Source organism: Pollicipes pollicipes, unplaced genomic scaffold (assembly GCF_011947565.3).
Source record: "Pollicipes pollicipes isolate AB1234 unplaced genomic scaffold, Ppol_2.1 Scaffold_2555;HRSCAF=2994_pilon_pilon_pilon, whole genome shotgun sequence".
Classification (NCBI taxonomy): Eukaryota; Metazoa; Arthropoda; class Thecostraca; order Pollicipedomorpha; family Pollicipedidae; genus Pollicipes; species Pollicipes pollicipes.
In genome coordinates, this window is record NW_023596136.1 from 34570880 (window position 1) to 34594840 (window position 23961).

At 65.3% G+C, this 23961-nt stretch overlaps 1 protein-coding gene across 1 annotated transcript in view; it reads right to left on the reverse strand.

Moving 5' to 3' along the window:
* Positions 1 to 23961, reverse strand: part of LOC119100661 (mitogen-activated protein kinase-binding protein 1) — a 69478-nt gene that overhangs the window by 19707 nt on the left and 25810 nt on the right. Inside the window, exons 4-25 of the mRNA XM_037223741.1 lie at positions 19721 to 19936; positions 17966 to 18148; positions 17181 to 17341; positions 16509 to 16644; positions 15413 to 15610; positions 14753 to 14934; positions 13530 to 13683; positions 12667 to 12801; positions 11878 to 12078; positions 11251 to 11381; positions 10072 to 10305; positions 9339 to 9520; positions 8718 to 8815; positions 8242 to 8316; positions 7793 to 7885; positions 7112 to 7230; positions 6711 to 6855; positions 6625 to 6677; positions 5991 to 6110; positions 5102 to 5222; positions 4351 to 4507; positions 2224 to 2352 (exon numbers count right to left, since the gene is read on the reverse strand). Coding sequence (XP_037079636.1) covers positions 2224 to 2352; positions 4351 to 4507; positions 5102 to 5222; positions 5991 to 6110; positions 6625 to 6677; positions 6711 to 6855; positions 7112 to 7230; positions 7793 to 7885; positions 8242 to 8316; positions 8718 to 8815; positions 9339 to 9520; positions 10072 to 10305; positions 11251 to 11381; positions 11878 to 12078; positions 12667 to 12801; positions 13530 to 13683; positions 14753 to 14934; positions 15413 to 15610; positions 16509 to 16644; positions 17181 to 17341; positions 17966 to 18148; positions 19721 to 19936 — 3223 coding nt within the window. The remainder of the gene's footprint in view (positions 1 to 2223; positions 2353 to 4350; positions 4508 to 5101; positions 5223 to 5990; positions 6111 to 6624; positions 6678 to 6710; positions 6856 to 7111; positions 7231 to 7792; positions 7886 to 8241; positions 8317 to 8717; positions 8816 to 9338; positions 9521 to 10071; positions 10306 to 11250; positions 11382 to 11877; positions 12079 to 12666; positions 12802 to 13529; positions 13684 to 14752; positions 14935 to 15412; positions 15611 to 16508; positions 16645 to 17180; positions 17342 to 17965; positions 18149 to 19720; positions 19937 to 23961) is intronic.

Sequence of the window (23961 nt, forward strand, 5' to 3'; positions counted from 1 at the left end):
TCCGACTTAAAGAGACAAAGGCGAGTCAATAACGGACAATGAGGCTAACACACCGGACCAGTCACTTCAGAGCTCATTGCCCCAATGGGCGTACAGCTCATTCCATAGGTGAGGTCACATTACCGGCCATCACGCCGGCCGATCGTTCTCACGGTGGACCGATCCGGGGTGGCATCGACGGCGAATGCAGCCTAAATACCCGCCACGGAAGCTTCCGGCCACCAGCCGGTCCGTCCACCAACCGTTCCAAGCCCGTCCCAGCGTCGGGACGGACGCGGTACGACCGGCCGCAGCGACGGCGGTCCGTCGGCGGGGGCTCCGGGGCCGCCGCGCCGCGTCAGCTGCGATCAGGGGCAGCCGGCCCGCCTGTGACGCGCCTGGGTCGCGGCCGTCACGCCAGCCAGCAATCGGCTCATGTGCTTTGAAGCCTGAGAAACGCACGGGGCGACGGGTTTCAATGCAGCCAATCTACTGAGCGGGCCCAGTGCTGTGTACTGCGAATACTAAGTAAAGCTGCACCCCATTCAGCTCGGCAGCCGTAATGGCTTGCTGCGCAGGGGACCTCGAATAAGCATGCCCAATGGGGAATGCAAAATAATTGGTATTAAGTGATAACCGGAAGCAATGTATCCTCCGTGGGAGCGACTTCAAAAATCTTCCCTGAAGGTGGATTGTAAAATAATCATTGATCTTTACCGGCAACCATGGGCGCTGTTTGCATTGTGGAGGGGCCTGCAACAAAATGTCTACTGCAAAATGTAAAACAGCAAGAGGCATTTACCGGTACCAGGGAACAATCTATTCCCGTTCTCGGCAATTCCCATCACAACGCATTACACTGCGATCATGTAGCAGTGATATCTGGGCAGCCACCGCAAGATACGCGACCGCAAACGTCGGCATGCTCTCTCGGAGCCAGACGCTACGACGTCAGCTGTCTGTACATCTTGCGGAGATCGCCGCAGCGCACCTGGAGCTGCTCGGACGGTTCGGCGTGCCGCGCATGGCAGGATCTATTACGGATGCGATGCGACTACTGAGAACAGTCTCACGGACCAGAGACGCCAGCCGGGGTCGGATCACGGGAAGCGTCAATTCAGACATATTAATTAGCCGCCGTCTTCCGACCACGCACGCAAGAAAATAACTATCACAATGCACATCCACGCCCACTGAAAGCCAGCACAAGACGCAGAAAAAAAAACACTACGATCACCATGACATTCACCACGAGTGCGGCAGGGACGCAGTCGCGACCAGGAGCAGTTGGGTCAGAGACCAACACCCAACTGAAGACTGCGTAGAGCATGGGCAACATCGAACGCCCGGGGACGGCATCTCTGGGCTGAACGCCGCTGATCCCTCCAACCGGCGCTGCTCGCCTCCGTTCCAGGAGGAGCAGCCGGCCGGACACAGAGCCGACAATGAGCGGCACCGACCGTCGGCCTGCCAGCCCGGCCGAAGGCAGCGCGCCGGAGCGGTGTGGGACGAGGTCGGGGTCGGCCGCGGCTAGTGCGGGGAAGGCGTGACGGCTGCCTGGGTACTGCGGCGCCCGCCGACGGCTGCCTGGGTACTGCGGCGCCCGCCGACGGCTGCCTGGGTACTGCGGCGCCCGCCGACGGCTGCCTGGTACTGTGGCGCCCGCCGACGGCTGCCTGGGTACTGCGGCGCCCGCCGACGGCTGCCTGGGTACTGCGGCGCCCGCCGACGGCTGCCTGGGTACTGCGGCGCCCGCCGACGGCTGCCTGGGTACTGCGGCGCCCGCCGACGGCTGCCTGGGTACTGCGGCGACCCCCGACGACTGCCTGGGTACTGCGGCGCCCGCCGAAGGACACTGCCTGGTACTGTGGCGCCCGCCGACGACGGACTGGGGTACTGCGGCGCACGACGGCCGGCCTGGGTAGGCGGCGCCCGCCGCCGACTGCCTGGTACTGTGGCGCCCGCCGACGGCTGGTTCGGCACAGCACCCCACGGCCGGCATGGGACAGAGCCTGAGGACGGCTGGAACGGGATGGCTGCTGCGGGAGCCTGGCGGGCTATCACCGAGGAGTGTCTGGCCGCTGATGTGGAGGAGGATCCGGCCACTGATACGGAAAAGGTTCTGACCACCGCTATACGAGGTTCTGACCCCTGATGTGGCGAGGCGTCTGACGGCCACCTACGTGCCGCAGCAGGCCTGACGCCGGGCACGGGACTCGTGCCCGCCCACCAGACGTGACCTACCGGCGGGCGTGGCGGGCAGGACGCGGCGCGGCGTGTTGGCGTCTGTCAGGTCGCTGAGCGAGACGGCGCGGCGCAGGCCACCGCCCAGCTCCCGCTCCAGGTCGGATGAGTCGCCCGAAACCGTGCGTGCTGCAGCGTCCGCCGCCCATCAACGATCGTGCATCAGCCAGCACAGACGGACAGACGGGCAGGTGGACGGGCAGCCGGAAGGGCCGCCGGACGGGTAGGCAGACGGGCAGGCAGCCAGGCGGCCGGGCGGCCGGGCGGCCGGGCGACCGGGCGGCCGGGCGACCGCGCGGCCGGGCAGCCGGGCAGCCGGGCAGACAGCCGGTCGCAGCATACCATACACACGTGACAGTCAACGAAATCAAAACGGATCAGAACGAATCAGAACGCATCCAACAGCCACATCAACGACGCTACGACGGAACTGAACGGCTCGCGGCCATGCCATGCCATGCGCCAGCTGAAAACGGCCGGGGCGGCCGACGGCGTGCCGGGGGCGTGAGCGCGGCCTGGCGGGCGGCGGACCTGGCCCGCGCGTCGGCGGCGCAGGCGTGCCCCGGTCGCGGCGCCTGCCCCCCGGCCCGCCCCTCGTCGCCCCACCCGCCGGCGACGGCGCCCGCCAGCGGCGGTCCCCGGCCAGGCCAGGCCACGCGGTGTGCAGCCAGCGCAGGCACACACAGGCAGACAGCCGAGCCGTAGTTACCGCCGCGCTGAAGCAGCTGCAGGTCGGCTGGGCGCCGGCGCACCGCGTCGGCCACCACCTCGGGCCGTGGGTCCGAGAGGTGGCGCTCGCGGAAGCGGTGCTCCTGACACGAGACGGCTGGGCGCTGCGGGATGCGCTTCTGACGTTCGATCATGTTCGGCACGTGGCTGTAGTCGGGCGCCGCGAACTCGCGCCGGTAGGTGGCGTAGCGGGCCGTCTTCTCGGGCGCGTCGGCGAACGCCGGCAGCAGGGAGCAGCTGACGGCCTGGCGCCAGCGCAGCCGGCGGCGGCGGCCGCGCGCCTCTTCCCGGTCCCGCGGCCGTCCGGGCGGCGCGCCGGCGGCCGACAGACCCAGCCGCTCCCGCAGGCCGGGCGTCGTGTCGCTCAAGTAGCCCGTCTCTCCGCCTTCGGCCAGGTCGATGCGGTGCCGCAGACTGTGCGCCCGCCGCAGCGGCAGCGGCAGCGGAGGCGGCCGCTGCGGCGCGGCTCCGGGCCGGCGGCCGGCGTCCTCCGGCTGCTGCAGCTGGCGGTCGAACGTGCGCAGCTGCTCGGTGAGCCCCACCAGCTGCTGCAGCTGCTCACCGTCCAGGCTGTCCTGCATGACGTGCGCGGCGTGGCGATGCGCCTCCTCTGGTGGCACCTCCGCCAGTCGCGCCGCTATCTCGTGCTCGGTCAGCGGCGGCCGGGCTGCCGGCGCCGGCGCGGGCCTCCGGCGCGCACCGCGCTCCTCCTCGCGCAGGCTGGCCAGTCGCTCCTGCTCGGCGCGCTCCTCGTCCGAGTTGAGACTGTCCTGGCTGAACTCGGCGCGCTCCGGCGAGCCGGCCGTCCCCTCCTCGCCCTCCCCCTCCCGCTCCGAGTCAGTGACGTGGCTCTCGTCGGCGTCGCCGTCGTCGGCGGCGACCGGCGCGCCCTCGAACAGGGGCGGGTACAGCACCGACACCGGGTACACGGGGTACACGCGCTCGCCGCCGCACGCCAGGCCCGCGAACACGAACTCGAGGTCGCGCGCCACCTCCCAGCATAGCGCACCTGGCGACCGGGCGGAAGCGTGAGAGGTGAGGCGGCAGCTGGCGGCGGCTGAAAGGCGGTCTCCATCCGCCGACCGACGTTTGTTTGGCGCGGTCGGCGGTCAGACCTGGCGGCGTTGGTTGCCTGAGGCATTCACTGTACAGAAAAGCCGTCGCTGGCTCTTTTTTCGTTTCATTCATCGCCGTGTTTCATCACATACCACCAGCCAAACACAGGCACTGAAAGCAATCTTCTTGCTATACAGCCCCAGTCGCAGCCGTGTTAGTGGTTTGTGATAGCAATGGTATCCCTCTGAAAGAAAAACTTAGCCGGCGACGGCTTTTCTGTGCCAACAGCCTCTGAGCTATTTAAGACATGCGTGGAGCAGCAGCCCGCGCCCGGTGGCGTACCTGGCGCCCCATGCAGGTTAGTGGCTGGCGCCGCGTGTGCGGGTGTACCTCGGCGCCCGCGCTCGGCGACCGGCGCACTGGCGCCGCCCTGTGACAGGCCGCGGAAGCTCAGGTCGGCGATGCTCTGGCTCGACTTCAGGCCCGACTTGTGGCCGATCTGCAACAAAGCCAGAGCCTCGGCGTCGGCGCCGCCGGAGATGCCAAAGCCGGCTCTTGAAGTAATTGAGTCCCTATATCACGTTCAGCTCAGGTGACTGGCTACGAATAGCGACGTGATCAGGAGGCATATTAGGAAAGATCATGGCTATTGAGAAGAGTACCTAGGAGTCAGACCATCAAAGGAGCATTACATAACATTAGCGGAGATCAGTCAGAGCAGAACCTCATATTCTCTTTGCAAACACCTGTCATGGATGCGCCACACTGCGCCTGAGCAGTACACATTAACACACAGCGGAATCCTATCATTACGCTTTTATTCTATATCATATATCTTTCGTTCAGCCTGGTTTGTCCGTGGATTTCCTCGAGCCCCGGCAGCCTGCGAGACGTGGGGCGTGCATCGGCACACTCAGACTGCACTCCCTCCCGCACCCAGACGGGGGGGGGGGGGGGCAGCGGCAGACTAGGACTGCCCCCCCCCCACCCAACCAGAGGGAGGGGGGGGGGGCAGCGGCGCGAGGCGTCCAGAGGCGGCCCCAGCACCACCCACACCCCGGGCCCAGCGGCGGACTCAGCACTCGGCACTCACGCCCTGCAGTTTCCGCCGCGTCTCCTGGATGCGTCGCTGCAGCTCCTCGCGCTTCTTGAGGCTCTCCTGCGAGCGGGCGATGTTGGCTTGGTAGCTGCGGCCCAGGAACTTGCTGGAGATGCTGCGGCAGCGGCAACAGCGGGACGGCGGTCAGCGCTCGGAAGGAGAGACGGAGACAACGGACGGCGCTGACACGTCTGTCCGACGCAGGCCAGATAACGGACAGCACTGACACGCCAGTCCGGCGCGGGCCAGATAACGGACGGCACTGACGCGCCAGTCCGGCGCAGGCCAGATAACGGACGGCACTGACGCGCCAGTCCGACGCAGGCCAGACAACGGACGGCGCTGACACGCCAGTCCGACGCAGGCCAGACAACGGACGGCGTTGACACGCCAGTCCGGCGTAGGCCACATAATGGTCCCTGTCAACCTGTGGGCCTCACCGTGACACGATCCCCTGCACGCACATCGCATTTTGCTGGGAGAGTGCCTTGTGGGTACACGCTATTGTATCCTCCTCTCTGGGAGCCGACTGAAAGGTCCTCAGCTTCCAGAGATTTTCGGGGAGGGCGAGATTCTGGACAGCTACATCTCTTGGTTAGGACACGTGTTGCTCTTTTCATCCTGAGAAGCTGACGTTTACCGGCTGTTTGTATAACCTAAGAATTGGATATCTGCCATTTGCGTGGCTGCACGTGTGCGACTCTGCCAGGTGACCATTGTGAATGGCATACATCTCGCGAAAGTCAACTCATGTTCCTGCATCGCCGTTCCAAAGTGCGCCAACACAAAACCACAAGCGTGAACTCCACCTTCTCCATTATCGGTACAGACAAGACCGGTGAATCCCCTCTCACTGCGCAGAACGCCGCCCGCAGTCACTCACCTGTTCTTCCCGTTAGGTGACTCGCCAGTGCCTTCATTTGACTCGTCCCCTACGTCTAATGACTCGAAATTTTTGGCCAGGAACTGCTCGCGTTGGCCCACTTTGTCCAGGCTCTCCATGCTGCGGGGCAGTGTGGAGCATGACAGAACGGAACATATCCGCAGCTTCATCCCGGTGTCGCGGTTATCGTCTTGCGCCAAGTTGGGTTTCACAGTTTTTATTTTATTTTTTTCTGCTTCCAGCAGGTGAATGGTTCCCTATGCCGACAATTGTACAGCATGGAACACAGCATTGGAACAAAGAAAGGACATTTACCAGTCACACAGCTACATCGGAGCCACAATGTCGGCAGTGGCCGTCGGCTTGCCACCATTACAACAACTACGCTGCCAGTGTCTCGGCAATGCAGCTGTTCCTACAAAGGCACGTGTTCGCCTGCAACACACGACTGAATGACACGCATGATGTATATCTCAGATACAGAGTCTGCATGGACAGACATATGAGTTAATTATCAAAATTCGTCCACAGCACCACAGAAACCACAGCGAACACAGCAACTACTGCCTCACCAGCCGCTGCCGCGCCCTCTGGGGGCACGAGCGGCCGTCGGTTTGTGTTCGGCGCGTCTCACCTGGCCGAGACGGCGAGGCCGCCGAGCCGCTGCTGGCCGTCTGTGTCGGCCGAGGGCGTGCTGACCTCCTCCTCCTCCTCCTCGTCCGTCTCCTCCTGCGTGGCCGTGCCGGCGTCGGACGAGGCGGCCACCAGCGGCGCCAGCGTCAGCTGCGCCGGCCGCTGCCGCCGCGAGCGCCGCACCGACCGGCGCAGCTCCTCCTGGTCCATGGCGTTCACCGTAAACGGGCTGCTGCGGGCACGGACGGCGGCGCGTCAGGCAGGCACGGACGGCGGCGCGTCAGACGGGCGCCGCGCCCGGCTCGCCGCGTTCGCCAGCCACCGATCACGACCGACGAGACGCACGACCGAGCTAGCTCTCGGTCTCGCAGTCCATCCCAGCATTCAGCGCCGCGACAGTCCGGGATCATCGAGCTGACCCAGCCGACCGGTCCACCCCGTGCCGGCCGGCAGCGCGCGCTGCATGCCCCCCGGCGCTGCGGCCCCACCTGGCGGTGTCGTCGACGGTCGGCTGCGGGTAGTACATGGGCGCCTCGGTCGCCTCGTTCTCGGTCGACTCGGGCTCGCTGTAGTCGTCGATGTCGCCGTCGTGGTCGGTCGTGCCGTCCTGCGGGGCGGCGCAGACTCGTCACTCTCTGACCTGCACGAGGGCGGCCGGCAGCGCCGCCTCTGCGCTCCGGGGATCCCGCAGCACTGCTCTCGCGCGGGGGACGTGGAGGGGCGCGATGCTGACTGCGACAGTAAGGCTGGGGAGGATCGCAGGCGGAGGAAAGCGGGGCCGGCATACCACCGGAACTTCACCCGCACCCGACCTGCCGCGCAAGACCAGTGTTCACGTCCAGTCGGCAGCCCTTCCAAACTCTCGCATACGTCAACAGTTGACTCCGCCTACAAATTCACACACACACACACCCTACATCCCGCAACACCCGCAACTTGAACAAGTCTGGAGTCTGCCTGGAGCCGGGCCTGGCACTGGACACTAGAGACAGGACGGGACACGACGGGACACGACGGGACAGAACAGGAGAGGACAGGGCGGACCGGACAGGGCGGACCGGACAGGGCGGACCGGACAGCGCGGACCGGACAGCGTGAACCGGACCGCGCTGGGCCGGACTGGGCGAGGGGACGACGGGACGCGCGTGCGCCGCTCTGGGGTTGCTCACGTCGGGCCGGTAGCTGCCGAGGTCCGACGAGTCGTCCGTCAGCGGCCGGTTCCGGGCATCGATCAGCTCCGGCCTCCGCGAGCCGCGCGACAGCTGGCGACCGTGCGGGTCAAGGTCACCGGGGTCACACGACACAGGCCCGGGGGCCGCAGCAGATCACGGCAGCAAACACGACAGCTCACGGGGCCAGCGATCAGTCAGCGACACAGGCCACGCTCACGGCGCTGGCGGCATTTCACAGTCGGGCCCGGCCGCCGACGCCGGCGTGCGCGCCACGGCGTGACCCGTACACGGCTACCAGCCACCAGACGAGCGCGCCTCGAGCCGGCGCCAGAGCAGGCACCGGCGCTACAGCGGCCGCGCATTTCCCCCGGGAGTCCGGCGCTCGCCGCGGCCATCCAGCGGACCGGCGCGCGGCTCGGCACCGGCCACCGCGCGGCCCACCTTACCCGCTGGTTGTTGCGGTTGCCCAGTATCTCGCGCAGGCTCTGGGCGTTCGGGGCGAACCCGTTATCCTTGATGCGCTGAAAGCCAGGTCGCCACTGAAGCCGTGGCAGGTTGCACGAGGGCGGCGGTGCAGCGTCCGTACAGACAGCGGGCAGTGGGTGGACAGGCCAGAGTGCCGGTCAGGCACTATGTACAGGGGCGGCTCCGCAGGCTGGCGTGATCAGTGAACAGCGACGTCGGCAAGCATGAGAAGCACACATATACAGCGACGGACCCGCCTCGTCTCGACGGCCAAAGAATGCGACGCAGCCGGCAGACCGACGCAAAGCAGGCCCAATCGCACCGATCGTCCCACGAGACTGCTGACCAATCAATGCACGTGACGAAGCGGGGCTCGCATGAAGGTGGGACTCATCCGCTGCTCTGCGGCTCGTCGGCAGGCATGCCGGGGCCGCGGTGTCCCAGTCCGCCAACGTACCGGGCGGGAGAGCGGCTCCTTGCCGCCGATCGTGGCAGAGTCCTCCAGGGAACTGTCCTTGGAGCCCTCAGAGTCGGCCGGCCCGCCCCTCCGCCGGTCTGCGGCACCGGAGAACGCCCCGTCAGCCGACCGCAGGCCGCGCGCCCGGCCGGCGCTGAGAAGCCGGCAGCACGGGACAGCGGCGCTGCTGGCACAGCAGGCACAGCGCGGCACAGCTGTGCCGGCCGGCGCTGAGACGCCGGCAGCACGGGACAGCGGTGCTGCTAGCACAGTAGACACAGCGAGGCACAGCTGTGCCGGCAGGCGCTGAGACGACGGCAGCACGGAATAGCGGCGCTGCTAGCACAGCAGGCACAGCGCGGCACAGCCGTGCCGGCCAGCCGCTTCATACAGTGCTGTACGAGAGACCAGGAAAGGGCGACACCACAGCTCAACCGACACACGGGACCACACTAGCATCACCGCCTCACCAGGGGCGTCTCCGGCCACGACCTCCCTCACTCAACCCGCAGGAGAGCTGGAGACCCACCGCTGGCGCCCGCCCCGGTGCCAGTGCGTCCCGCCGCCTCCCGCGGGGCATACCGCAGCCCCACGCCGGCGGCCGGCGGCGCGCGCACACACCCTGAGCCGGGAAGGGGATGACGCTGTCGCGGTCGTAGATGGACTTGACGGTCATGCCGGCCGAGTCGATGCGCTGCGCCCAGCGGCCCTTGGGGAAGTCGACGGTCCGCTCATTGGTAGGCGACGGCGACGTCTCGGTCACCTTCCGCTTGGCCCACTGAGGCAGCCCGCCGACGCTGAACCTGTCGGCAGGGCGCGGGACCGTCTGGCGACCTCTGCTCGCCTCTGCTGACCTCGACCTCGCCTGACCCGAGGGCCGACTTCGGACCACGCCAGGCGGAGGGGGCAGCGGATCACACTATGCTCAGCTCCGGTTAGACCTGAGGCATGATCTGGAGGAGCGACTTTACCAGGGCTGCTGAGCGGAGCAGTCGTGTCACGCTCCCGGTGGCCGCCAGGTAGCTACAAAAAATGGTGGAGCTGTTCGATTAGGAGGGCAAATTGGGAGGGGTGTTACAAACAGCTTATCACACCTTGCCGTCGATCTGTACGTGCACGCCCTGACACTGCAGCGCTCGTCAAAACCTCGCAAAGCGACGTAGCTGAACAGCAGCCAACTAGGCCATCTTTGTCTGTTTCCTCCGCTGCACACGCACCAAAAGGCCCAGCTTAGTCCCGCCAGCCACGCGCAAAGCACTTGCGCGGGTCCCACGCGTGTCACACGGGCCCTATCACACCGAGCGGGCCTCCTGCGCGCCCGGCCGAGCGGCCGGCGTCGGCCGCTCGGCCGCACCTGTAGTCCGGATCGTCGCGCTCGTTGGCGTTGCTGTCGTACAGGCCCTCCTCCGGACTGCCGGCGGCGTCCGTGTCGGCGGGCGGCGCCGAGAGCGTCTGGCGGCGCCGGCTGCGGCGCGCCTGCTGCTGCAGCCGCGCCTGCATCGTCTGCGCCATGTCGTGCGGCACGCGCCACACGAACACACACCCGTCTCCCGACACCGTGATCAGGTGCTTGCAGTCGTCCGTGAACCTGGCGGCGGCCGATCGGCGGGGTCAGCGGGGTCGGCAGAGTTCGGCGAGGTCGGCCGGGGCAGACGCGGTCAGTACAGGTCGTGGGAGGTCGGCAGGGACCGTCAGACATTGATAAGCGATAGTACAGGCCGGCAACAGACGGGGTAAGCGAAACAAAAATATGGGGCTCTGGCTTCACAAGGTCACCATGCGAAAAACGCGCAGCGTGAGTCAACCATCTCACAACTGTCCCTGCCCAGCCCGTGCGCGTACAGACACCTTACGTTAAGGCCGTCTTTGGGCAGTCGGGCGACGCCGAGGTCCCTTATACTGGTGCCAACGAAATCCAAACCCCGAGACTGACACCAGCAACGCCGATACGCGGAGGCCCACCGCGTCTGGTACCAGTGCCGCAGAGTCCCATCCGCGGCCGGTACCAGTGCCGCAGAGGCCCACCAGCGGCCGGTGCCAGTGACGCAGAGGCCCATCCGCGGCCGGTACCAGTGCCGCAGAGTCCCATCCGCGGCCGGTACCAGTGTCGCAGAGTCCCATCCGCGGCCGGTACCAGTGACGCAGAGGCCCACCAGCGGCCGGTACCAGTGAAGCAGAGGCCCACCAGCGGCCGGTGCCAGTGACGCAGAGGCCCACCCGCGGTTTGTACCAGTGACGCAGAGGCCCACCAGCGGCCGGTGCCAGTGACGCAGAGGCCCACCAGCGGCCGGTGCCAGTGACGCAGAGGCCCACCAGCGAACGGTACCAGAGACACATAGGCCCACCCGCGGTTTGTACCAGTGACGCAGAGGCCCACCTCCGGCCGGTACCAGTGGCGCATGGGCCCCCTCCGGCCGGTACCAGTGGCGCATGGGCCCACCTCCGGCCGGTACCAGTGGCGCATGGGCCCACCTCCCGGTACCAGTGGCGCATGGGCCCACCAGCGGCCGGTGCCAGTGACGCCGAGACTGACCTGAGGCCGGTGACGAGCTCACTGTGGCCGAACATGGACGCCATGCAGTCGCCTGAGTAATAGTCGTACACGTACAGGGTCTTGTCCGTGCAGGACGTGGCCACGTAGATGCCCGACTGGTCCATCGACAGCTGACGGAACGGACGAGCGAGGTCTTCACCGAAGCGCCGGGACGCACGCAACACCGCTCAACAGACGGGCGTTCAGGCATCCGTTACAAACACATCCGCAGCGAACACCAATAGTCATCAGTTATCACAGACATCGGATATCACAGATATAGTTATAGTAATAACAGATATCCCCTGGCAAATGGGCTGCACGAGCCGTACACTTTTCCTCACGCAACCGAAGAATGCTCCTTAAATGGTTAGTCACGCTACAGACGGCCGGCACGTCCAAGCGAAGGCTCGCTGGAGACAGGCCGCATTCCACGGCGACTACGCGCCACTCGTCCATAACAGGATATCCGCCACGAACGCTGCGCGGCTGCGCTCGGAGCGTGCGGCGGATCACATCGGACCCAGCCACTCATTCGTCGCCGACTGTCGGCGGCGCGCCACTGACGCGACGGCACGCAGCGAGCCCCCCTGAACCGACCGCCACCGCCGGCGCCCGCGCCCCCACCTTGATGAGGGTGCCGTCGTCGGCGATGCTGCCCTTGAACGTCTTGCTGTGCTTGCCGTTGGCGACGTTGTAAACGCGGATGTTGCGGTCCTGGCAGGCGGTGAGGATGTGCCGCTGCGAGTGGTCCACCTCCATGTCGTACAGGGTCGTCTTGCCCACGACGTTGTGGCTCCGCGAGAACTGCAGCTGGCGCTCGGCGCTCTGCGGCGGCCGCCGGCGCAGCGCGTCAGGGTCGGCGCGTCAGGGTCAGGGCGTCAGGGTCGGCGCGCCAGGGACGGCAACGGGCGCGTCAGGGTCAGGGCGTCAAGGGCAGGGCGTCAGGATCAGGGCGTCCGGGTAGGGGCTCAGGAACGGCACCAGGCGCGTCAGAGTCGGGGACGGCAACGGACGCATCAGGGTCAGGGCAGCATTGGGCACCGGTGGGATGGCTGGATGAGTCAGTGGGGCTGACGGGCAGCACACGCGCCTCACATTGAACAGGTGATCAAGATCAGATCCCCAGACTTGGGACACAGCGATCACGACCCCACCCGTAACAAGGGAGGGGCGCGGCCGCTGTGACCGCCCACCGGCCACCCCAGCAGCGGGCTAGGACAGTCGGTGCTGGCCTGGCACAACGGTCTCACCATCTAGTTCCGCCCCACTCATTGCAGCGCTCTCTCGCCAGACCCTGACGAACATTCCACCCCAGTGGCAGGCTTCGGTGACAAGCGCCCCCCCCGAAGCGCCGGCACAGCGGGGCGAGGCCGGTGTCGGCGTCCCCGGCGGCGGCACGCCCGCGAGACTCACCAGGCCCGCCTGCCGGAAGATGACGGACTTGTCGGCGCCGCAGCTGACCATGAAGAGACGCTCCTGGTTCTGGAAGAAGCGCACGGCCGTGATCGACGAGCTGTGGTCGTCCAGCGTCTGCAGGAACTGGTACTCCTGAGGGCGAGAGCATGACGGCGGGCGTCAGACGTACGTACGGCACACAGCGGGCGTTACACAATGGGACTAGCACACCATGGCGCGGCTGCGCGCATGCGCTCTACCGAGAAACTGCAGGGGAGGGGGAGGAGAAAAGGGTTCGTACGGGACAGCCTTTCCGAGCCACATAAAAGCTACAAGCTAATACGCTTCATGAGCAGCATCAAGACTGCGGGTAATTGATTTCATTACCATTAGTCACCCTTCCATGAACATTGCACAGTGGGTTTCAAACCTGGATGACGATCACGACAATGCTAGTCATCACACGGCACCGTGACTGCGTGGCCATGCAACACGCATGGTTTTACATTTGAGTTGCGCTGGCCAGACCTTTTCTAGCAAGAGAGCACCCCCCAACCCCTGATGCAGCTATCACGGATCCACCGCGTCAAACCGGCAAAAACAACGCACCCGCCCACCGATAGGTCCCTTTCCGACGCAAAATACCGGCGGCGACTCCGCCCAGTGGCAAAGCCCCTCTCCCGCCCCCGCCCAGTGGCCAGGACTTCTCCCGTCCCCCCCCCCCCCCCCTCCCGCCCAGTGGCAGGGACCCTCTCCCGCCCCGACCAGTGGCCAGGACCCCTCCCGTCCCCCCTACCCGCCCAGGGGCAGGGACTCTCTCCTGTCCCCGCCCAGCAGCAGGGCCCCCCCCCCCCTCAGGGGTGGCGGGCCGGCCGCCGCACCTGGTCGGCGTTGAACAGGTGGATGAGCCGGTCGCGGGAGGCGGACGACAGCAGTCGCCAGCCAGACTCGGGCCGGCTGAACTCCAGGCAGAGCACTTCGGCGTCGTGTGCCTCGATCTTGCACAGCTCGTCCATGAACTGCAGCTCGTGTACCCTGCGGTGGTGGCGGCGGCGGCGGGGTCAGCTCCGACCGGCCACGGCGGCGGAGAGGTCAGGACGGATCGGCCACGGCGGCGGAGAGGTCAGCACAGACCGGCCACGGCGGTGGAGAGGTCAGCACGGACCGGTCACGGCGGCGGAGGGGTCAGCTCGGACCGGCCACGGCGCGGAGAGGTCGCACGGACCGGCCACGGCGGCGGAGGTCAGCACGGACCGGCACGGCGCGGGGGGTCAGCACAGACCGGCCACGGCGACGGAGGGGTCAGCACAGACCGGCCACGGCGGGAGGGGTCAGCACGACCGGCACGGCGGCGGAGGGGTCAGCACGGACCGGCCACGGCGACGGAGAGGTCAGCACGGACCGCCACGGCGACGGAGGGGTCAGCACGGACCGGCCACGGCGGCGGAGAGGTCACACGGACCGGCCACGGCGACGGAGGGGTCAGCACAGACCGGCCACGGCGGCGGAGAGGTCAGCACGGACCGGCACGGCGGCGGAGAGGGGTCAGCACAGACCGACCACGGCGAGAAGGTCAGCACGGACCGGCCACGGCGGCGGAGGGGTCAGCACGGACCGGCCACGGCGGCGGAGAGGTCAGCACGGACCGGCCACGGCGACGGAGGGGTCAGCACAGACCGGCCACGGCGGCGGAGAGGTCAGCACGGACCGGCCACGGCGACGAGGCTCGCTGAGCGGAGATGAACACTCTTCGCTGGCCGTTATCAGACAGTCCGGGCACGGCCCTACCCTGGGTCGCTGAGTTATCAGCAGAAAAATGTGGCCACCGGACGGCAGTTATTACACTGCGGACACCGACGGCGCTCTAGTCGCCATCACACACATAATCTAGAATTCATTTTGTTCGGTGGGATGCCGTCTTCAAATGGGTAACCACCGGTGGCATTCTCAGCAATGACATGAACAGCGCAAACCCGCAATCTACAATGGCCATGTCAGTAGCATGTTTGCTTGTGATGTCCACTAATTGAGTGCCCGAGTGTTTTCTTCGCCGCCTCGGGGCCGGCCGGCGGCGCCTCACGAGCCGACTGGCAGGGCCACGCACCTGATGTTTCCCTGCCGGTCCCCCGAGGCCAGCTGTTTGCCGTCGGGCGATATTTTGATGCAGCGCACGCCGTTCTTGCAGTCGTAGCTGGGGTCGGTCTTGTCGCTGTTCTCCCGCGAGCCCTGGTCCACATCCTTCAGGTACTGCAGCGACGGGTCGATGTACAGGATCTTCAGAAGGTCCTGCGCAGGCGGCAGAGACGGGTCAGGACGCCACCGCGCATGCGATCTGCACATGATGGGCGCACGCTACTTATGAGCCGGCGCAGAGCGAAGATGGCGTTCGTCATTCAAGAGCTTGATCTTCGGGTACCATACACTGATACACCCCACATACAGCACCATCCTCCAGAGAAGCATGCCAAGGAGGTGAAATACACGCAAACCGCCTGGTCAGCGTGTGGCTGTTTTGGGCGTTTGTAATATGTACAGCACCGCGGGAAGGAAGATGCGAGGAAGAGAAATCCGGTGTTCAAGCTTACCTCCCGAAACAAAAGGTGCTTTCTCTCCAGCACTAATCCCAGACATACCAGCTCATAACACAGTTACCAGTCACCGCGGTTCATAGCCGTCGTCACTACAGTCGCCCCAGCACCCCGTCATCCGTCCGACACTAGCAGCCGCCACGGAGCCCCCCTCCCCCCTCGGCGCGGCCACTCACGTTGCTGTAGATGTTGCGCTTGTACACGGTGTTGTTGGGCATGCTGGGGTCGAGGTTCCAGATGCGGATGGTGTCGTCCGATGAGCAGGTGATGAAGGAGCCCGGCGGCAGCACCGACTTCAGGCCGTCCACCTGCGGGTACGTCTCGACGCCCCAGATGCAGGCAGAGTGGTACAGGAACGAGTGCGACTTGCCCACCTGTACGGACAGAGGACAGGTGATGTCAGGGACAAACCGAGGCTAGTTATGATGAGACCAGGGACAGTCAGGGCCCGGGCAGAGGGCGGCCTGCTCGCTTGGCGTGAGCGAGGCATGTCATGTTCTGGGGAAGGGGTGGCTTGCGGCTATTGGGCAGGGTGCCCTGCCCAGCCCATCACCTGGGGAAGGACGTCAGATCCCAGTCTCAGGGCAGGGCGCCCTGCCCAGCCCATCACCTGGGGAAGGACGTCAGCTTCCAGTCTAGGTGCAGGGCGACCGCCTGGCGAACCATCACTCGATGAGGGGAGCGGCCAACCCGTTCAAAGGCCGCGCCGTCAAATGTTAGCCAAATGGCAGCTGAGAACGCCACGATGACAGGTACTCGGAAAAATATGATGAATCACTCGGCGGCGACCACAAAAACTGGCTCCTATTGGTGGCAACAGCAGGTGAGATGGGATGACTCGCAGAAATGACAGCGCACTCCTTAACCAAAGGGCGGCAAAACACAGTCGGGGCGATTAGTACGTGCACAGCTTTCCCAGCCTCAGGAAAAACCATGGCTGTTACATACAGCATGACATGAAAAAGGTGAACCATTTACCCGCGGAGCACAAAAACATTCCGATGGCGAAAACGTAGCTGAAGCCGCCCTAACATCCTAAAATATAATTCAAACTACAAAATAAGCCATCGAAAGCCTCGCGTACAAAAAACAAACTGGACACTAAACAAATGCGCACAATGCAGCAGACAAACGAGCTATGACAGATGAGCTGAGAGCGTTAGTGGCTCAAGACTGCTACGCCTGCCCAGTCATGGCCGTCCGTCCCCACACAGCGGCGCCGCAGGGGCGTGCCGCGCGGCCCCCGCGCCATGACCTCATCGCCGGCCGCACCTTGCCGATGTCGCGCACGTCCCACACGTAGACGGAGTGATCGTTGTAGAAGCAGGTGACCTTGTGCGCCGTCTCGTCGTAGGTCACGCCGACGCAGTCCGGGTACCGGCTGCCGGCCGGGTGCGCCGCCATGTGGCTGCAACGAGCCCGCCCCGTCAGGCGCCGCCGCGCGCCGCCCGCTCGGTGGGGTGGCCCCGCTGCCGGGCCCGGCGAACGGCCCCGGCCACGCCGGCCCCCAGTCGGCCTTGCCGCACGCCACGGCGCCGCCGCGCTCGCCTGGCGCGTTCGGTGAAGCGATCGCTGCGGCCATTCCGTGCATTTGCCAGGAATCCGCGCGCCTCTTGCATGCCGTGCATCAAGTGCATCATCAAAGACATCATCAACTAGTTAAAGAATGCGGAATTCCAGGCGCCTCGGTCACATGTTAATGCGCAAATAATGTAAAGCGGTATGGCGGCCAGCCCGCCGGCCGACGGCAGGTCTCAGGCAACGGAGCTCGGCGGGCAAGCCCCACCACATGTCTCAACAGCACCTGATGGCTGGTAACACCCTGGTAACACCCCGACGATGGCGCACAGCCGGCACCATGACGTCATCGCCGGCATCACACCACGTCACCACACCGCCATCGGGTCGGCGTCGCACGCGCCGGCCTGGGAGCGGCCGCAGTACCTGATGGCCAGTCCCCGGGCCAGGTCCACGCCCAGGTAGTGGGTGCGCGGCAGCGTGGTGACGAACTGCAGCGTGTGCGGCGAGAAGCAGCGCACGATGCCGTCCGCGCAGCCGATGAAGATCAGCTGCTCGCCGGCCGCCATGCAGTTGGCCGTCTGCGTCTGCGGCCGGCCGGCGGGGGACGGCGTCAGGCGCGTCAGGCGCGTCCCGCCCGGCGTCAGCAGGCCGAGCGGCGCTGGTGGCCACATCGCGAAACGCGCAGCTTCGCCGCACGCCGAGGATGGTCACGCGCCCACTGCACGACCAGACTCAACGACGACTCGGTCCCATTTGGTGGGCAGTTGTCTCGCACTAACGTCACAGAATACCCCACGTCCGCTGCACACGATGTCTGCTAACCGATGTCAACGTTCTAAAGCTGCCAGATCCCCTCCCCCTCCCCCAAGTACCTACAAACGGGTACGAGGTATGACCCATCCACTCCCGGTGTGGCTCTTCAGCTCCCCCTCCCCCTCGCCCGCGGAAAATTTCAGAGGGAAGTTGGCTATACACATGTGTACGGAGAAAAACACATTTTCCTGCACTTTGAAGGTAGATTAGTCATTTTCCCTCCCCAGCCCCTCCTCAACTTATTTGCCAAAGCTACACCCCTCTTACGTACTGCAATCGGACGTAAGAGTCGCGCGAACCTGGGCTCCTAGTCCCGCGCCATTTGTTCGTGCCCCTCCCACTATGCGTGAGCGGCCCTCCTCCACCTGCTCCGCTGTGCGCCGCACTGCCCTCACCCGCAGCTCCACCCATTTGTCGAGCAGGCGGCGGTTGTTGAACTCGCAGAGCAGGCCGGACCGGGTGATGGCGTACGTCGAGTCGCCCATCTCGCCGCGGCCGCACGCCACGTCGCAGAAGTAGTTGTTGCGCTGCTCACCGAGGATGGCTGAGCGGCCCGTCAGTGGCATCGCCTCCTTGAACTGTCGGCACGGCACATACCGCGGGTCACGCGCTGGAGAACAGGCGGTCCGCCTGAGAGAGGGCGGCGGGCCGAACAGGGGGACGTGTCATACTGTGGCATCTGATGGTGTGACCCTGGCCCGCTGCAAATCAGGGCAGCCTGAGGGTGGCGGGTGGAACAGGGACGGAGTGTCGCACCGCGGGCTCTGATGGTGTGACCCTGGCCCGCTGCAAACCAGGGCAGTCTGAGGGTGGCGGGCAGAACAGGGGCGACGTGTCATACTGTGGGCTCTGATGGTGTGACCCTGGCCCGCTGCAAACCAGGGCAGTCTGAGGGTGGCGGGCCGAACAGGGGCGGAGCGTCACACCGCGGACTCTGATGGTGTGACCCTGGACCGCTGCAAACCAGGGCAGTCTGAGGGTGGCGGGCGGAACAGGGGCGACGTCTCGCACCGTGGGCTCTGATGGCGTGACCCTGGGCCGCTGCAAACCAGGGCAGCCTGAGAGAAACCATGTAGCCGAATGACGTAGCGAGATCGATTCCCGTGTTTCATCGATGTCAGCTGGGACCCATGCAGTCATGCATTTCAAAGGCAATTGAATATCACTTCAGCCCTCACCTACGCCTTTCCCACCGCCGTAAAATCAATCATCTCGCCATTACATCACGCTGGAAGCAGAAGTAATTCAGACGCAAATGAAGTCGGCGCTTGCGTAACTGATAGCCGCAGTTTTTATTACGTTTCGGGAAACGATCTTCCCACGTTCACTCTCGTCGACAGTCATCAATCGTTGGCTTTTGAGCTCGTCAACACCTACTGATACCCCAGAGCTGACAACGCTCCGCCGCCGACACGGCAGGGGGTCGGCGCGGGGGTCAGAGTCCTCGCGCGCGCGCGCAGAACGGTGGGCGGACGGTGGGTGGAGCGCGGAGCGTTCGCGGCCGGGCGGCGGCGCCCCCAGCCGGCCTGGAGGGGCGCGGCCGCGCGCAGCTGGTGCCGCATCTGTGGCCGGCGTCGTCCAGCGGCTGGATGCACGTGTGCCGGCGGCAGCTCGGCGGCGGCGGCGGCGGCGGCGCTGGGCCGCGCTCTGGCTCTGTGCGTGACGGCGCACGGCCCGCCCCCGGCCGCGGCGGCTGCCATACCGGCCGACCGTGCCTCACCCTCGAAACAGGAGCTGCCTCAGTGGCCGGCCGTGCCCTGCTCTCGTCACACGGGCCGCCATATTGGCTGGCGGCCGCGGACAAAAAGCGAGGCCCGGCGCCGACCTTTAGGCTGCGGGGCGTTCACCTCGGTCGTGTTCAATACGGCTGCACGGCGAGCCGCCTCGGCGACTGACCGCCCGCGACAACCCTACAAAGACTGGCCGCCGGCGACAACGCCAGAGCGACTGACCGCCGGTGACAACCCTAGGGCGACTGACCACCGGTGACAACCCCAGGGCGGCTAGCCGCCGGTGACAACCCTAGGGCGACTGACCGCCGGTGACAACCTTAGGGCGGCTGGCCGCCAGACATCCGCACCAAAGCCCGGGCTCGTGAGGCCAGATTCTCACCGAAGCCCGGGCCCGCGATGCCGGGCTCCCATGCTCACCTTGGAAGACCTGGAGAGCTCGAGGTACCAGAACTTGACGTGCCGGTTGCCGACGGTGACGAAGTAGCTGCCGTTCTCGGCGAAGGAGACGGCCTTGACCCGCGAGCTGACCTTGTTCGAGGCCACCTTCACGTTGCGCTGCCAGTCCCACACGTTGACGATCATGTCGTGCTGGAAGCCCACCGACACCACATACTTGTTGCCAGGCGAGAAACCCTGTCGGAGAGCGGGCGTTATCGCGAAGGACTCACACGAACATCGATTCACAAGAAACGAGGTGGAGTATGAGGTCATAGTGTGTTGATGTGAAGTGCAAAAACTTCTGGCACGGTGGCGAACTGCCGCATAAAGCAAAACACAAAAACTAGCAGGGAGAGGTATAATCGGAGCAGTGAATGATGCCTGCATCCCTTGTTTTCTCAATGTTCTGATATCTTAAGTAACTGGGTCACATGAACAAGGAAAATGCATTCCCGCCTACCTTTGTAGCGATAGGGAAAAAAACACAAGGCCCGTGCGGTATGCGTGAAAAGGCTGAGACATTCCAATAAAAGAGCGATAACAGCGCGGACGTTCCAATAAAAGAGAAAAGACATTAACTGGCTCGAAGAGAGCTTCGCCCAATTACCGAAGAAACTTGCGTAACTACCCGAGGTTTCTCATCTCAATTCATAGGATACCAGTCTTACGGCACATAGGCGTCCAGAAACCTCCAATCCCTTAAAACATCGGAAACGTTCCGAGCTTTTAATCGCCCGTGAGCGCCGACACGCAGTCGTTCGTATTTTATGAGGAAATCCAATTTGAAAGCTGTCACTCATCTGGATGCGCTCCCATTCGTGATCTAACCGTGCACTGTCAGCGGTTACGTGACTCGACAGTTACACTACACTGACCGCCTGTGCGTGATCGCCAATCAAAGGCTCCTTGGGTCCGCCGGCTGGACAGCTTTACAGGAAGATCCGGCCCATTACTGAGTCGCAGCACGGCCCAGCTCGCTCCCCGTGTCATTAAAGCATGGGAGATCTGCGCTCGAACGGAAATGCAGTCGCTATCCCCTCCCCTCCGTTCTCCAACCCGCGTAAATATTCAGATAAATCCGCTAACGCCTGACACAATTCATTCAAGGCTTCAGATGATTCATTGCCAGCAGTCCGCGGCAGATGGTCGGCTGAGAGCACCTCCAAGGACAAGTGACCGCGATTCTGCGAATGTGAAGCAGCCCAAGCAGCTCCAGCTTGGCATGCGCCGCCCGTCATCACTGTTGTTGCCTTGAACATGACACCGGAGAGCCGAGCCGAGCAATGTGGGGCTTTGTGGAGCCGCCCCGGCAACAAACCGCTCCTGAAGGGCTTCGCCACCAACCGCCAGAGCCCTGGCGTCATGAATGCGGCGTGGGCCGCGGGCGCACGCGCACGTGACCGGGAATACCGAGCGCGCTGACCCCGTGACCTCGGCCGAAACACGACACGGCAGCGCCGACGTCGGCACCGCCGAAAGCAGAAATAGGCCGCCGCTAGCGGCCGGCGCGGAAGCCGATGGGCGGGTGACTTCGTCGACTGAGGGATTCCTGACCAGCGTTCTGCAAAACTAGCGGAGCAAGGCTAACTGTTGAGAGTGGTCAACTTGTCTTGGAGACCCGTACGCCGTCCAGCGCGCCTTGTCAGGCGCCTCGGGAGTAATTTATTCACGGTTGCGAAACAACAGATTGGTTGCACGCATGACTTGAGGAAAGTGGGTAACGTCTCACGCCGGCTGCTGACGCAGCCGACTCATTACAGCCCGCCAGTGAGCGCCTGGATTTCCAGCCCCAAGGCCGCGACTTCCCCTCAGGACGTCTGACACGCGCTACGACAACGATCTGACCTCGCGGCTAGCTTCCTTAATCCGACGACTCTCGGTGGCTTTTAATACGCACTGCGCGACATCTGTGACCATCCAATCCCGGCCACAGACCCCTGTCAGCCGACCGTCGGCCCCAGTCCGCCTGCTCCGCCCCGTCGTCCGGTGGCGCAACGGGCGTCGTCCCGTTGCGCCACGGCGCGGCCGGCGGCGGCGGCGGCGGCGGCCGTGTCGGTGCATCGGCCGGGGCCGCCCCGTTGACGGACGTGCTCGCCGTACAAGGTCAGCGGCGCTCACAACACGGCGCGCGCCGGCATCTAAATCGCCGACCGGACGGCCTGCAGCCGGGCGCCCGCTGACCGGCGCGGCCGCCCGGTGGCGCGCCCAGGACCGATTCTGGGCGGGCAGCGCCGACCGTTGCTACCCGGCGGGGATCGACAGGACATCTGTCCCCTGATGCCTGGTGGAGCCCGTTCCCGGACTGTGTGCTGTGTCGGTGAGTGCCCTCCTGCGCGCGCCCCTGGCGCCGGCCGCAGGGCCCAGCTGGAGCCCGGACGCGGCGCCCGGGCTGTTTGGCCGCGGCTGCTGTGATGTATGGCACCCGATTAGCATGCGGCGACGAGAGAGCCCGGCCGGCCCGTCGGCGGAGCACGACCAGCTCCCGACATGGTGGTCGTGCGTGCGCCGAGCGTCCGCCGTGGGCGAGCAGCACGCCACGCCACGGCCGCGCTCGGCAGCGCGGTGGCCGCTGCAGCGCCGGCCGGCCGGCCGCTGGGCCCTGTCCGTCGACGTCAGGCCGGCGAGTGACGCGCGTCACGCGGCGGCCGCCGGAGGACGCGGGGGTCGGCTGGGAGGCGGCGAGCGCCTACTCGGCCCTGCCCGGCACCAGCCGGGGCCACGGATGGCGGCCGGAACGCGGGCACCGGCCCGGAGTCAGGGCGCGGAGCTGGCTCTCGCAGCGGGGCGCCGAGCTGACCGGGCGCCTCACACGGCAGGCGGTCGGGTCACGAGGCCGGCCCGCGGCACGGCAACGGCCGCAGCCGCGCGCGCAGTGAAAGTGATGGCCGGCCGACTTCACGACGTCTCCAACACTGGTGGCGGCGGCGACGCACGCACGTCCCGATGTCAAACAGGTCCTCCGCCAGCCCGACCGGCGACCTTGGCAGGAGCGCACGCCGGCCGCTGCCGTCCCTCGGCCTTTAGGACTGAATGGGCGCGGCCTGGGGTGATTACGCTCGGTGCACATACCAGCAGGCGGTCGGGCTCGCCGGTAAGCGCATCATGACAACCGGTCTGCAATGGGTCGCTCGCTCCTTTTTCAGGCGCGGACCGACAGATAGACGTCAGGTGGATGATTAATGGACCATGGGGCGGCCCGGATGGCGGCCTTTCCAGTTTCCACGAGGCATGCTGAGTCGTCACGAGCCAGAGCCAGATGTGCGTTGGGGACAAATCTGTGAGTCTGGCAAGTCAACGCCGACCTCCAAATCGACGATGTCTTTTACGTCACACCAGCACCCGAGGCCGTACCTGCAGCGGTCGTAAAACAATGAAGTGGTCGTAAAATCAAGTCAGCACGCTTTGTGGATGTCAGACATGTGGATGACGCAGCAACCTCAATGATAAAATATAAAAAAAACACCAGTGTTCTTGATTTACGGGGCGGACCTCAATGTTTCTTACGACGGGAGGCCGGGCCGCTATCTAGTACCTGGGAGCGGAGGAGGCTCCACCATTCCCGCAGCTGCTGGAGTCATCCCTGGCACTTAATTATCCCCATACAGAATACTCAAGTGCCCCTTACCAGCATCTGACGCGGGACGCTCCACCGTCCTCGTTGCCCCTCCGCTAAGATCTACACGGGGAGTTGTGCCCGCTATCTCCACGTGATCTTAAGCACCTTCCATCTGTTACAGGACGTCAATGCCACGGCGCCAGCCAGACACCAGCCTGCACCAGTTTTGCCGCGAGGCGGCCGCCTGCCTGCCTGCACCGGGGGCAGGAGGCGCCTCCTCCGCCCGCGCTACCGCGCCGGCCGGCGGGAGGCGCCTCTTCCGCCCGCTCCACCGTGCCGGCCGGCGGGAGGCGCCTCCTCCGTCCGCTCCACCGCGCCGGCAGGCGAGAGGCGCCTCCTCCGCCCGCTCCACCGTGCCGGCCGGCGGGAGGCGCCTCCTCCGCCCGCTCCACCGTGCCGGCCGGCGGCGAAGGCGCCTCCTCCGCCCGCTCCACCGCGCCGGCCGGCGGAGGAGGCGGCAGTCCGCTCTGCGGGTACCGCCGCCTCCACCGACGCCCCGCTGTTACGCGTCCGCCCGGCTCGGTCCGGCGCGTCACTTTCGCTGGTTCACACGCGCGCTCGAATTTCACGCTCCGGGGAAGCCGGAGCATCCGACTGCACTGCC